The sequence below is a fragment of the Scyliorhinus torazame genome, chromosome 28 (genome assembly GCF_047496885.1).
Source record: "Scyliorhinus torazame isolate Kashiwa2021f chromosome 28, sScyTor2.1, whole genome shotgun sequence".
Lineage (NCBI taxonomy): Eukaryota > Metazoa > Chordata > Chondrichthyes > Carcharhiniformes > Scyliorhinidae > Scyliorhinus > Scyliorhinus torazame.
Genome location: NC_092734.1, coordinates 30,401,554 through 30,417,432, shown reverse-complemented (window position 1 = coordinate 30,417,432; position 15,879 = coordinate 30,401,554). Strand labels below are relative to the sequence as shown.

The window sequence follows — 15,879 nt, the reverse complement described above, 5'->3', positions numbered from 1 at the left end:
AGTGAAATAGCATTCGATAACGACTCGAGGAAAATTGAATGGTTGAATTTTATGGAAGGCATCAGAGTATTTCGAAAGCCGAAATACCGTTTTTTCTACAAACTCTGGGAGCTGCGCGTGTCGCTTGAACGCTGTGTTGAGCTTTTCTATTTCGTCATCGGGTTTAGCAGATCAGTTCTCAATGGTGATAGCCATGGCACAGGAGATGGAGGGGCCACAGGGTTCCGGCGAGAGTGGCTCCATGTTCCCATTGAGAGCCCAGTGCCTAGGGCAATCTCTTGTCCATGCAGGCCGCATCGTAGACGGCTTGGCAGAACGCGATGTAGTTGACGTCGTGGCGGTGGCCGATGTTCTGGTGGAACCGTTGGCAGAGGACGCGGATCTCCTGCGGGCTCAGCAGGGCCTCCAGTTCCAGCTCCAGCAGCACGCGGTGGAACTGCGACCGCGTGATGCTGCCTATGTTCAGCTGGTCGTAGTCCTCGAACAGCGGGAAGAGCTGGAGCTGTTTCTTCTTCACCTGCCAACGAGAAACATTCATTCTTCAATCGCGTTCGGGCAGCGGAGGGAGTGGCGGTGAAAATCCCGGGCACAACTCTAATTGGACGTGTACCCGGAAGGGGACATCATGTCAATCACCGTTCCCACCTTCCCCAAACCGGTCAAAAAAAAAACCCTGCACCCCACTCCAGCATACCTCCAATATTTCAATGAACAAAAACTATACAAAGAAAAAAAATCCACATACGACCCCACCCTGTGATTTTCCTCCTGTGTCACTTGCAGTAGGAACCCTTCAGGGGTGAATCCCAGTGTTTGGTTTGTTCTCCGATGGCCCCATATAAACTGCACAAGGAACGTAGGATCATGGGAAGGCCACTCAGCCCCTCTCAACCATTCTATGATCTATTTGGCCATCCACCAATCCACTTAGGCTCCGTAACCTTTAATATTATCGTTTAACAATTACTTCGATGTATCAGTGTGGAGCGGTACGACTTCCGGTGACGGCCATGGAGGAGTAGGTCGCACATTTGATAGCTCCCGCCTGTGATGGACGTTTGGATCTTTTTCCCCCGTTTTCTTTTCGGATTTTATGGGATAAATTAGTGAAGAGTGAGACAGTAAGGAGAAATCCCCCTCCAGTGTCTGGAGAATTGGACCAGAAGTGGGAGACGACAAAGTCCTATAAGGGAGACGCAAGCAGAGCAGGTAACACGGGACAGCATGGCGGAGGGTAAGGGTGCGGGGAGACGGCGCAGTGGTCGATGGAGCAGCTGTTGAGGTTTTTCGAGGATTGCTTCGCCGAGCTGAAGAAGGACACGCTGGACCCGATTAAGGCTTTGATTGATCAAGTTGTTCAGAATCAGGAAACCCACGGAAGAGCGATCCAGGAGGTGGAACAAAAGTTGCCGAGCACGAGGAGTATATAACCGTGCTGGAAAGCAAGGTGGAGATGATGAACGACCGCCAGAAAAGAATGCAGGAGAAGCTGGAGGACCTGGAGAATAGGTCCAGGAGGCAGAATCTCAGAATTGATGGCCTCCCTGAAGGCAGTGAGGGGTCGGATGCGAGGGCCTATGTGACGGACATGTTGGAGAAGTTGATGGGGGCTGGGGCGTTCCCTCGACCCCTGGAATTGGACAGAGCGCACAGAGCCCTCACGGGGAAGCCCAGAGCGAACGAGCCGCCAAGGGCCATGGTGGTACGTTTTCACCGTTTCATGGACAAGGAACACGTTTTGCGGTGGGCCAAGAAAGACCGGGGCAGCAAGTGGGAGAACGGTGAGTTGCGCATCTATCAGGACCTGGCAGCGGATTCGGCCAAGAGGCGAGCTGGGTTCAATCGGGCAAAAATGACCCTCTTTAAGAAGGGGGTGAAGTTCGGGATGCTGTACCCAGCCTGTCTGTGGGTCACACATGAGGAACAGGACTTCTACTTTGAAACGCCAGATGAAGTATGGGCCTTTATTAAAGAAATGAAGCTGGAAGCGAATTAAAAGACACTTAAGCCTTGGAGAAGTACTGTGGCAGCGATTTGTGGTGCTGGATTGTATAAATTTAAGTAGCTCTGTGTGAAATAATGAGCTGTGTGGATGTTAAAGGTTGATCTGTCTTGCAGGGGCCTTGTTAGGGGGGGGATGGGCTTTGAATTTAGTTCTGCTCTTTGGGTGACTATTTTTCTAAAGTGACTGTTTCTTCACTGTTTTTTCTGTTGTTTGTTTACTGGGGGATGTGATGCTTTTAAAATGTTTATTGATGTGGGGGGGGGGGGGAAGAGAGGAGAGTACAATAGGGAGACAGACTGCTTGGTGCCAGGGGCGGGAGCTATCGAGTCAGCATGGGTCAGCTGACTCTCGGAAGCGCAGTGGGGGGTGAGCAGGTGTTAAGCTGGAGCTTGACTTGGGTGATTGGGTTTCTAGTGTTGTTGCTAGGGGGGGGAATGGGGGGGGGAGCTACTTTGCTGACAGGAGAGTAATTGTTACTAGGGGACAAATGGGGGGTCGGGAACGGTGACAGCCCGAGTGGGGACTCAAGCGGAGGGTGCGAGCTCGAGGCTGGCCTAAAAAGGGCGATGGCTAGTCGGCAGGGTTGGAAGCCCCCCCCCCGTCCAGGCTGATCACATGGAACGTGAGAGGACTGAATGGGCCGGTCAAGAGGGCTTGCATGTTCGCGCATTTGAGGGAACTGAAAGCTGGCGTGGCAATGCTACAAGAGACACACCTAAAGGTTACAGACCAGACGAGATTGAGGAAGGGGTGCGTTAGCCAAGTGTTTCACTCAGGGCTGGACTCAAAGACCAGGGGGGTAGCGATCTTGATCAGCAAACGAGGCAGGGAAAATGTGTCAGACACGGGGGGTAGGTACATAATGGTGAGTGGGAAGCTGGAGGGGGTGCGAATGGTACTTGTGAACATATATGCTCCGAATTGGGATGACGTGGAATTTATGAGGCGGGTGTTAGGTAAGATCCCAGACTTGGAGTCACATAGCCTGATCATGGGAGGGGACTTCAACACAGTCATTGATCTGGAATTGGACCGGTCAAAATCCAGGACAGGGAGGAGGCCGGCTGCAGCAAAGGAATTGAAGGGTTTTATGGAACAGATGGGGGGAGTAGACCCATGGAGGTTTGCACGGCCGAGGACGAAGGAGTTTTCCTTTTTTTCGCATGTCCACAAGGTATACTCTCACATCAACTTTTTTGTTCTGAGCAGGGCGCTAATACCGGGGGTGATGGAGACTGAGTACTTGGCAGTGTAATAGCAGTGTCGGATCATGCCCCACACTGGGTGGATCTACGGGTTAGTGTGGAGAGAGGGCAACGTCCGCTGTGGAGACTGGATGTGGGGTTGCTAGCGGACGAAGCGATCTGTGGGCGGGTTAACAAGTCCATCCAGAACTACCTGGAAACAAATGATATGGGGAGGTCTCTGCAGCGACGGCCTGGGAAGCTTTGAAGGCAGTGGTCAGAGGGGAATTAATCTCGCTACGGGCCCACAGAGAAAAGGCGGAACGGGCTGAGAGGGACAGGTTAGTGGAGGAGATACTCCAGGTGGACAGGAGATACTCGGAGGCCCCGGACACGAGGCTACTGAGGGAGCACTTATACATTTCGGACCCATTGGAGGGGATGGGGGAGGTAATGCGAATCTTGGGGGAATTTGGCTATTTTTGGGGGTATAAATTGAACATGGGGAAAAGCGAGATGTTTGCGATCCAGGGAAGAGGACGGGAGAAGAGACTGGGAGAGCTGCCTCTTAGAATGGTAGGGAAGAGCTTTCGGTATCTGGGAATCCAGGTGGCCCGGGAATAGGAGGCACTGCACAAGTTAAACCTATCCCGGTTGGTAGAACAAATGGAAGGGGACTTTACGAGATGGGACATGCTGCCGATATCACTGGCGGGGAGGGTACAGACCGTGAAAATGACGGTCCTCCCCAGATTTCTGTTTGTCTTTCAGTGCCTCCCCATCTTCGTCCCAAGGGCCTTTTTCAAGCGGGTGAATAAGATTATTTTGGGCTTTGTGTGGGCGAGTAAAACCCCGCGAGTGAAGAAAGTGTTGCTGGAGTGCAGTCGGGGTGAGGGTGGGTTGGCACTGCCAAACTTCTGCAATTACTACTGGGCAGCTAATATAGCCAAGATTAGGAAGTGGGTAGTGGGGGAGGGGTCGTCATGGGAGCGGATGGAGGCGGCGTCATGTAAAGACACGAGTCTGGGATCATTGGTAACGGCACCTCTGCCGTTCTCGCCGGCCCGATACTCCACAAGTCCGGTGGCGGCTCTGAGGATCTGGGGGCAATGGAGGAGAAATAAGAGGGTGGAGGGAGCATCGATTTGGACCCCGATTTATAATAATCATCGGTTTGGACCGGGTAGGCTAGATGGTGGGTTCCGGAGTTGGCAGAGGGCAGGAATTGGAAGATTGAGGAAGCTTAGAGAGTTTTGGCAGTATTTTGCGAAGGCAATGTCCTCGGTGCTAAAAACACGGGTGGTGCCGAGTCCGGAGGTAGCGATCTTTGGAGTGTCGGACGATCCGGGGATTCAGGGGGTGAAAGAGGCCGACGTCTTGGCCTTTGCCTCCCTGGTAGCCCGGAGACGGATCTTGTTAATGTGGAGGGACTCGAAGCCCCCAAGTGTAGAGACCTGGGTTAGTAACATGGCTGGGTTTCTCAGTCTCGAGAAGATAAACTTCGCCTCAAGAGGGTCAATGGTCGGGTTCACCCGGAGGTGACAGCCGTTCGTCGACTTTCTCGGGGAAAATAAAAATGTGAGTAGATGCAGTATTCCAAGGGGCTGGGGGGAGGGGGGGGGGGGATGTTTGCTGTTGTATGGTTGAGGTGCGTGAAGATTGGGCTGGGTGGGGGCGGGGGGGGATGTTTATTTTATTCCGTGATCTGCAGCCAATTCATCTAAACACGGACAAAAAGCAGCTTGGCTGAATTCCTGGGTGAGTTACATTTTGGGTGGTGTCAGATATAACAAGCCTCAAGCAGCTAGGGAGGACCGAAATGTTTCAGAAAACTGTAGAACGTCCGGTCAATCATTGCAGAGGCGGGGTCTTTTCCTGCAGGTTTCTCAACCCCTTCAGCAGGGTCGATTGTGGGTCAGAACCCCCCCGCCCCAAATGAGTAGGAAGAAGTCACCCTTGATTTTAACCCCTCCTCGGACTAGTCAATTCTCGAAGTTGGAGGCCGCCCAGCTTCAAAGTAAGGAGCGACAGTGAGGGCACTTCAAAATGGAGGGGAGGGATGTGGTTGGGGGTGGGGGGGTGGGGGGGGGGGGGGGGGGGGGAGTGACTCGGCAGGAGAGGCTGCAGGGCGTCTAGGACAGACTGGGTGGCCAGGCCCCGCCCAATTGAGGGAGCCTGGAGGCCGGCAACAGAAAATCCCAGTCAGCCTCCTTCAGTGGGCCTCAACAGGACGTCAATTAATTTGATTGGTTCCTGCCACCAGGGGGCGTGGCTTGACTCCAAACCCACAGCGATACCCTCTGAAATGGCCGAACAATTTCGGATGGGCGACAAATGCCAGCAACGCCCAGGCCCCATGAAGGCATAATTTTATTTTAAAGATTGGGAGTTTGCAATGGAACCTCCCTGAGATTTTGAATCCTGCTTCCTGTCATTCCAAGATGGATGCACCTGACTCGCGTATTAATTTTTTTTTTTTGCTTAGGGTGTGAGCAACACTATTGTCTATTATCTCTGGAGGTGAATATTGAATAGAATAGAATTGTGGTGAATGTATTCACCTAAGAATGAACTGTCTGTATAGTGCTGTGACCTATGACCTGGAAATGATGATACGGTCTACTTCCAGGTACTGTACTGGAACCCCGGTGGGCTCCGCCTCTGGCTCCGCCCTCACCAGGGCAATATATAGACCGGCCACCTGTGGGTGGCACTCATTTGTACAACCGACACTGGCAGGCGAGTTCATGGATAATAAAGCCAAATATTCACTCGTTCTCACGGTCTCACAGTGAATTGACGGTATCACAAGAATAGAACATACAGTGCAGAAGCAGGCCATTCGGCCCATCATGTCTGCACCGATCCACTTAAGCCCTCACTTCCACCCTATCCCCGTAACCCAATAACCCCCCTAACCTTTTTTTTGGGTGGGGCGATTTATCATGGCCAATCCACCTAACCTGCACGTCTTTGGACTGTGGGTGGAAACCGGAGCACCCGGAGGAAACCCACGCACACACGGGGAGAATGTACAGATTCCGCACAGACAGTGACCCAGCGGGGAATCAAACCTGGGACCCTGCCGCTGTGAAGCCACAATGCTATCCACTTGTGCTACCGTGCTGCCCAGGTGGATCGAGATCATTCAAAACCGGCCACGCGGTGTGAGACGGAAGACGCTTGCCAGCTGAATTGGTGAGGGATGGCTGGTTTCTTTCTAGAGTGAGAACTTGTTGGTTTTTTATGACAACTCGGAAACTTGCACTGGAGAGGATGCAGAGGAGATTCGCCAGGATGTGTCCTGGGCTGGAGCCTTTCAGCTACGGAGAGAGGCTGGTTAGGCCGGGGCTGTTTTCCTTGGAGCAGAGAAAGCTGAGGGGGGGGACCGGATCGAGGTGGACAAAAGCATGAGGGACAGAGATAGGGTAGGCAGGGAGAAACCTTTCCATTTAATAGAGGGGTCAATGACCAGGGGGCGTAGAGTTAAGTCTGGGGGCAGGAGGCTTAGAGGGTATGTGAGGAAAAGCTTTTTCACCCAGAGGGTGGTGGGAATCTGGGGCTCGCTGCCTGAAAGGGTGGTAGAGGCGGGAACCCTCACAACATTTAAGAAGCATTTAGATGAGCGCTTGAAACGCCAGAGCCATACAAGGCTTACGGAGTAAGTGCTGGGAAATGGGATTAGAGTAGATGGGTGCTTGATGGCCGGCACAGACAGGATGGGCTGAAGGGCCTCGTTCTGTGCTGTAAAACTCTGTAGCTCTCTGACTCCATGTCGTTTTTCTGTTCCCAACCCACAAATTAACAAATTTATTGAATTCTAGTGTCCATCTTGAGGTGGGATTTGAACACACGGCCTTTGCGCTGCTAGTCCAGTCCTACTACCAGCAGCGTACTCCACCTCTCACTACCTCAGCTACCTTTAAGCAATCATTCTCAAATCCCTCCCGGTATGCGTACCGTTTCTGCCAGTCTGGCCAAGGCCTTCTGGAGTACCGTGATCTCCTCCGTCGACAGCACGTTCAGCTCCCAATCCGGAGGTGGCTTGTACTGGGTAACCTGTAGGGCGGGAACATCAGTGAGCAAACATTCCGAATAAATTCAAAGTGCTGACCAAATAACAAAGTACTGACCATACACAACCATCCCGGTGCCTGCAAAACCCAGAACTTGGTCCAGGATTCTCTGCTCCTGCCCGCGGTCGATATGGCGAGCCAGCCATAAGTCCATTGACTTTAGCAGGACTGGAAGATCCGGCCAGCGGGCGGGGCTGGAAAATGCCCCCCCCCTCCCCACACACACACTCAACGTCCAACGTTAGATGTGGTTCTGCGATTGGACAACACTTGCTAAGCAGTCCCGAGATGTGCTAAGAATTACAATGACAGCTTAAGATGATCAATTGGATTCGCAATGTAGCCCACTTATGGGTCATAGAAGCATGCACAGGAGCCCTGTCCCTTGCAAACAGAAGAGGACATGTCCATTCATGGTTCCTTTCTCAATGAAACAAAAGTTTGGGACGGGTGACTGTGGGGGGGGGGGGGGGGGGGGGGGGGATGTGCACAGCCATTCCCTGCTTCATTCCCCATTGCAATGCCCTGACCAATCAGAGTTGACCTGCCCGGTTTGAAATTAAACACAGAACCTTGGCAGTTAACTGTTCCCAAGTGCATTCTCAATGGCAAAACCTCTACCGATCAGAACCAACTTGCCAACCAATCAGCACCCTCTTCTCGTGCAGTATAACTTGTTCCCTTTGAGATTTGGTATCCTTGCAAATCTGTCATGAGCTTATTTTTCAGTTTCACTTTTACCTTCGACTCCTGTTGTCATCTAGGGACAATATATAGTTTCCCTGCAAAGGAATATGCCCAGGAATATTCCCTGCATGACCTCCACCTTCCTGTATTCCAGTCGTGTCACAGAAATAAACTTTTACCCAGATTACCATTTTTAATCTTCAATATTTTTGGCATTTTTCATCGTTACTCTAAAGACCAGATTTTTCCAGTTTCATCGAAAGGTCATCAGCCCGAAACATTGGGCTGCATTTTTGTGGAGTTGGGATCTCTTTCTGACAATCATGGTCAGATGTAGCTCACCGTGCGATGCATTCCAATAACATTTATATTTGCCTTACCTCAGAAGACTCAGCAAACATTATTTGTTAGCACAACAAGACCAAGAATATTATAGTTTCAAGGGCCTTAAACTGCAATGTGGAAGTCACAAATTTAGGGAGTGCCCTTGAAGGGAGGGTAAAGTCTGTTTAAATGTCATGATTCAAAATCATGTGTAAATCATCACACCCTTAGCAACATAAAAAAGCTGAAGTAAACAGTCGAGTTTTTTTAAGAAATCGGCCGCTGGACTGCTTTAATTGGCAGGCCATCTGGTGTAAGTTCGTGGAAAAGTTACCATCTGATGCTACAGTTACACAGAGTTAATTATTGACATTTCCCAAGGGCTGTTATTCTGACTGAGGTTATTCTGAATGCTTGACTGAGTTTCAAAAGCACATATATCAGCTGTGGGGGGTGCAGGGAGATGATGAGTTCACATTTTGATTGCAATTTAAAGAGGATATTAAAGGATTTGCTGTAGTTACTAAATAGATGTTTGTTTTTAGAATACATTGTTCATGAGGGGATTTAAAATCTTTGACTGGGTTTCATGTATGGGAGCTTTTTCTGTATCAAGAGTGTATGAGCGAGTGCTCTACTTGATTAATAAGGGGGAGGGGAATTAGAGTATGAGAGAAAGCTAGCTAGAAACATAAAGACTGATAGTGAGAGTTTCTACAGTTAGTTATAAAAGGAAAGAGTTAACAAAGTCCTCTAGAATGAGAGTTTGGGAAAGTAATTATGGAAAATAACGAGATGGCAGATGGACTGAACACTTTGCATTGGTCTTTACTATAGAGGATGCAAGCAACATCCCAGAAATAGCTGTAAGTCAGGAAGTGTAAGGGAGAGAAGAACTCAAGAAAATTACAATCACCAGGAAAGTGATATTGAGTAAATTATTGGAGCTGCAGCCTGACACGTCCCATGTCCTGATGGACTTCATCCGAGGGTTAAGAAGAAGCATCTGGGGAAGTAGTTGGTGCGTTGGTTTTAATTTTCCAAAATTCCCTAGATTCGGGGAAGGGCCTATTAGATTCAAAAGTAGCAAATGTAGCCCCTTTATTCAGAAAGGGCTGGGTACAGAAAGCTGGAAACCCCATCTGAGAGCTCGGGCCGGATGCAGTACTAGCGTCAACCACCAACTCTCTAGTGGCGCTGATGGGCACACACGATCCGCCATCCATTTTTTTTCCTTCTGAATCATTCTTAAATACTTGATAACCAGGAATATCAGGAACCCTTTGCTGACTTTGAATCATGTCTCTGTTAATGCAGTCACGTCACAGTGCCATGTGACAGTTCTCCGATCTTATTGTTTACCCTATGGGCCGTGATGCATGTACAATTTAAAAACTCGTTGTCAATTTTATCATTTTCCTGAACCAAACTCTGCAGTTTTTGCATGTTTGCTGTTTATAACTCTCTGGCCTCTGCTCGCTTGCTGCTCTTTTCTGCTAATTCCTGGTTCCTTGTCCCTCTAATGTCCCTACCAGAGTCTGTCATTTACAATGCATGTTGATTCAGACACATATGCGGTCTTGAACACACATGGACACAGTCACACAGAAACAGATATATATGCACACACAGAAACAAATATACATACACACACACGTAGATAAACATGTGCTGACATACAGACACTTACAAGTACTCATGTGCACACATACACTCACGCACACAGGTACACACTCAGAAACAGACATGCTTACACAGACACACAAGTGCACACACAAACATAGCCATACGCTGTCACACACACACACACATAGCCATACGCTGACACACACACACAAACATAGCCATACGCTGACACACACACACACACATAGCCATACACTGACACACACACACAAACATAGCCATACGCTGACACACACACACACACATAGCCATACACTGACACACACACACAGCTAGCCATACACCTAAACACACATATACACAGACACACACACACACATACAGACATAGCCATACACCGATACACACACATACATACCCAGACACACACACACACACAGCCACACAAACCACAAACACACATAGTCATACACTGGTACACACACACACACATAGCCAAACACCGACACACAAACACACAGCCATACACCATTACACACACATACACAAACACAAACACACACGCAAACACGCAGCCATACACCGTTACACACACATACACAGACACACGCACATACACACACGCACACACAAACACACAGCCATACACTATTACACACACATACACAGACACACGCACATACACAAACGCGCACACAAACACACAGCCATACACCATTACACACACATACACAGACACACACACAGGCATAGCAATATACTGATACACACACATACACAGACACACAGCCATACACCATTACACACACATAGCCAAACACCGACACACACATGCACACACAAACACCCAGCCATACACCATTACACACACATACACAGACACACACACAGACACAGCAATATACTGATACACACACATACACAGACACACAGCCATACACCGTTACCCACACGTAGCCATACACCGACACACACATGCACACACAAACACACAGCCATACAGCATTACCCACACAGACACAGACACACACACATACACACACACAGACACAGCAATATACTGATGAATGAAATGAATGAATGAAAATCGCTTATTGTCACAAGTAGGCTTCAAATGAAGTTACTGTGAAAAGCCCCTAGTTGCCACATTCCGGCGCCTGTTCGGGGAGGCTGGTACGGGAATCGAACCGTGCTGCTGGCCTGCCTTGGTCTGCTTTCAAAGCCAGCGATATACACACACATACACAGACACACAGCCATACACCGTTACCCACACATAGCCATACACCGACACACACATGCACACACAAACACCCAGCCATACACCATTATACACAGACACAGACCCATAAACACATAGCCATACACCAATACACACAGATAAAGAGACACACAAACACTCACATAAAATGAGGGGCAACCCTGGTTGATCTAATTTTCTCCTCTTCATCAGAATGACGCTGGAGTTAAACGCTGCGTTTAGTAAATTGAAACCAGCCCTGAGGGCTCCTATATACAGAAAGCCACAGAAACAGAGGAGTTTCTAGAGCAAGATATCCTTTGCGAATTTCACACATGAATGTTTACAATTCTGCTGTGAATCGCTAACGGGATAAACCTTTCAGCCTGAAAGATGGTGATTTTCACATGAGATCTAATATCTCCGGTAAGAGATGGAAATGAACATTTGTTAAGGCCTCTGATCATACCTCTGCCCGAGGGAACTTCTCAAGATGCTCGAGTGTGAATATGGATTCAATTTCAGCGATGAATTGCTTATAATCAACGGAGTCTGGTTTCCCACACGATTCATACCTAGGAAGCCAATGATAGTGCACTGTAAATAGTGCAAATTGAAATGTCGGAGATTGTACACACATTTCATATTAATGCTGGAAAAAACACCTCAAATGTTTCCTAAATTTTGAATCTTCATCGTCGCGTCCGTAATGTTGGCAGTGGTAGGGTCATTTATTGTAGTTGGTAATATAGGATGATGTTTAGAATAGTTTCCTATATTGCATGCATGCAGTAGTTTGAATATGGGATAATGCTGATGATGGCCTGTAATATTCACTCATATTTACATGAGTTTGTGATATGGAACGATGTCACTGACCTTTCTCCAAAATAAGGATATAGAGCAAATGAAAGAACTTTATTCAGAGTCTTTCACTGTAGTAAGATGTCTCACATTACAGCCTGGGATGGCGGGATTGTCTATGAGGAGAGATTGGAGAAATTGGGTCTCGAAGAAATGAAAAAAAAAAGAAATGAAAATCGCTTATTGTCACAAGTAGGCTTCAAATGAAGTTACTGTGAAAAGCCCCTAGTCGCCACATTCCGTTGCCTGTTTGGGCCTAGGTATTGTGCTCTTTCGGAGGGTCGGTGCAGGCCTGATGGGCCAAATTGATTCTATGTTTCTCCCAACTGTGTCCAGAGCCAGGGGACATAATCTCAGAATAAGGGGTAGAACGTTTAAGATGCAGGATGAATTTCATCACGCAGAGGGTGGTGAATCTTTGGAATTACCTACCCCAGAGACAAATTGAGATTTCTGGACAAATTACATCAAAGGATATGGGGGTAGCGTGGGAAAGTGGAAATGAGGTAGATTGGGTCCGATCTAATTGAATGGCGGAGTAGGGCTCGATGGGCTGAATGGCCTGCTCCTGTTCCATGTAGGAAAAACAGTCGCCAATTTACACACAATAAACTCGCACAAACAGCATGAACGGCTAATCTATTCCACGTGATAGTGATTGAGGGACAAATATCGGCCAGTACTCCAGGGATACCCTGAGCTATACAAGGTTGGTGCCGACGTTACTGCTCTGCCTGGTTAGCCGACACAGGATCTGTTCACGAGGCTCAATACACCTTTTACTGGAGTGGAAAGAGCGCTGGACCACTGGGAGCTTGGTGTGAACAGTGGAACCATTCTGTAGGAGGGAGCATGACAGTGGGGTGCAGGACTGTGCACTGGAAATTGGGGTGTGCAAGTGAAGCTGGGAGAGACAGAGGGATGAGGACTGGGTGTTGACCCTACATTTCAGACCTGGTTCAAGTGCCTTACACTCGCTGTGGAATGTGGGTCATTGTTCGCGCCTGGGCCACATTGACCTCAGGTTGCAACATCCACAAGATGGAAGATCAGCTTTCTTCATCTGTTGCTTTTAGGAATGTTTGGGAGGTGCAGACTTGCATAACATCTGTACCAGCTCCCCCCCCCCACCCCCCCCACCCCCCGCCCCCCACCCCCACTCCCACCCCCCCCGACCACATAGGCTGGTATCCAGAAGAAAGACAAAAGCCTGGGGCCTAGTTTGTTGCCGGAGTTGACGGAGGTCGGAGTTGACAGAGGTCAGAGGTGACGGAGGTTGCTAACATGAGTGAAACCCCCCCCCCGCCTAAAGGGACGCCACTTAAGATCAATGGGTTACTGTTGAGACGTGTAGACGGTGGACACCCGTTTCAATGGGCTTGTGTTTGGTGGGCTGCAATCACCTCTGGCTTTGAGGCGCCCTTGGACACAGTTTCCAAAGTTCGGCTATTGAAAACATTATGTGTTTTTAGTTGTTCTATTTTATTATCTGTCCTGTTCCGGTCCACAGCTGTTCCATAAACCCATAATCCAGCCAAGAGGAAGTATGAGCCACCTGCATCTCATGTCAGTATTCTACAGGACCACTTCCTCCGTGACACCCATTCCTCTATCACCCCCATCTCCCCATCCCCTTCTTATGGCACTTTCCCTTTCAATCGCAGAAGGTCTAACACCTGCCCCTTCGCCTCCTCCCTCCTCACCATTCAATATCCCCAACACACCTTTCAGGTTAAGCAACATTTCACCTACACCTCCTCCAATTTGGTCCACTGTATTTGCTGCTCCCAATGCGGTCTCCTCCGTATTGGGGAGACTAAACGTAGACTGGGCAATCGTTTTGCGGAACACCTTCGCTCAGTGCGCACGCAGGAACCAAACCTTCCTGTCGCTTGCCATTTCAACTCGCCATCTTGTTCTCATGTCCACATGTCCGTCCTTGGCCTGCTGCAATGTTCCAGCGAAGCCAACGCGAACTGGGCGAGCAACAACTCATCTTCCGATGAGGCACGTTAAAGCCTTCAGGACTCAACGCTGAGTTCAACCACTTTAGACTGTGAACTCTCTCCTTCATCCTAAACCTCTTTAGTTAAATATTCCATACATGTATTACTTCAGTGTATTGACCCTCCCTTCCCCCTGCTCCCCTCCCTCACTGCCTCTTGTTCATGAGGTTGCTACATCTTGTTGCAATCTCCCCCGCAGCTACAGTTTAATATCCAACTGAGTTCCTCCTCTCTTTAGTTCTGATGAAGAGCCGAAGGACTCAAAATGTTAACTCTGTTTTGGCAGCACGGTGGCGCAGTGGGTTAGCCCTGCTGCCTCACGCCGCTGAGGTCCCAGGTTCGATCCTGGCTCTGGGTCACTGTCCGTGTGGAGTTTGCACATTCTCCCCGTGTTTGCATGGGTTTCGCCCCCACAACACAAAGATGTGCAGGGTCGGTGGATTGGCCACGATAAATTGCCCCTTAATTGGAAAAATGAATTGGTACTCTAAATTTTTTTTAAACCTCTGTTCTCTCTCCTTACAGATACATCCAGACTTGCTGAGTTTTCCCAGCATTCCCAGTACTCAGTGGCTCAGCAGAAGACCATATAACCCATAACTTGCTGCATGAACAGAAGCTCAGATAAGAATTGTTACTGTAACTATCGCTGTTGGACTCTAAACAACAAATTTGCATTTATATAGCAACTTTAACATAGTACAACAGCCCAAGATACTTCACAGGGGCGCTTTCAAACAACATTTGACCCTGAGGCCACAAAAGGTAATGTTCAGAGAGATGAGCAAAAGCTTGGCCCAAAAGCCTGGACTGTCTCAGAGAGAGAAAGATGGCTTTAAGGCAGGAATTCAAAAGGGAATGACTTCAATGATATCAGGTTGAAGCCCTGTCATCTTAAGCAGAAAGTCTACAGTGTCTACTTACGCTTTCTCGAGAATTGCCATCTCCGAAGGTTGTAACTCGAAACCATCCAAGTCGAGGGCCCTCCTGAAGTTATTCTTTAGAATACGCCCACTATTCAGCTTGTCGAAGTCCTTCATATGGTCGCCTATCTTAACCGGTTTTCTGTATGTCTGAAGCAACACAATATAGGTAAGGAGCAGCTGGAAACATCTGTCTTTCAGTTTCCTCACTCACACATCTGAACCACTAAAATTTAAACCAGTGGTGGGCAACCTGCGGCCCAGGGACACACGCGGCCCATCTCGGTCTTGAGTGCGGCCCATGAGACATTTTGATGACCGTTGCCCATGCGTAGGGTTGCCACAGTCCACTGATTTCTGTCCATGTCGTTTTTTTTCTCTACCGGTATGACTGAAGAGATTTGCACGTAAATCAAGGACGAGTTAAGTGAGGTGCGTGCTGATTGCTCACAACATTGACTGTGAGAGCCGCGCAACTCCCTCAGCATCTAAAGTTGAAATATTTATCTTATTTTTCCTATTTGTAGCTTTTTTTTTAAATAAAGAAATAATAAATTTAGCGTACCCAATTATTTTTTTCCAATTAAGGGGCAATTTAGCCTGGCCAATCCACCTACGCTGCACATCTTTCTGGGTTGTGGGGGCGAAACCCACGCAAACACGGGGAGAATGTGCAAACACCACACGGACAGTGACCCAGAGCCGGGCGCAAACCCAGGTCCTCAGCGCCGTGAGGCAGCAGTGCTAACCACTGCACCACTGCACACCCTTTCCCATTTGAAGTTGATGGCAGTGCTATTAATATATGAATGATTAAGCATTTTCTATAACCTGTTATGAAATATTCAGCATGTATTAAATGTATTTAATCTTATTCAAGAGTCATGGTCAGTGAACAAGCCCCGATTTCAACTTCACTGAGGAGGAGGCCCACGTGTGTGGCC

General features: G+C 48.7%; 1 protein-coding gene across 1 annotated transcript in view; it reads right to left on the bottom strand.

Moving 5' to 3' along the window:
- Nucleotides 1-30: 30 nt before the first annotated feature.
- The window catches only part of LOC140403641 (uncharacterized), a 95,038-nt gene continuing 79,189 nt past the window's right edge, over nucleotides 31-15,879 (bottom strand). The window contains exons 17-20 of the mRNA XM_072491790.1: nucleotides 14,937-15,085; nucleotides 11,612-11,717; nucleotides 7,150-7,248; nucleotides 31-517 (exon numbers count right to left, since the gene is read on the bottom strand). Coding sequence (XP_072347891.1) covers nucleotides 266-517; nucleotides 7,150-7,248; nucleotides 11,612-11,717; nucleotides 14,937-15,085 — 606 coding nt within the window. The 3' untranslated portion in view covers nucleotides 31-265. The remainder of the gene's footprint in view (nucleotides 518-7,149; nucleotides 7,249-11,611; nucleotides 11,718-14,936; nucleotides 15,086-15,879) is intronic.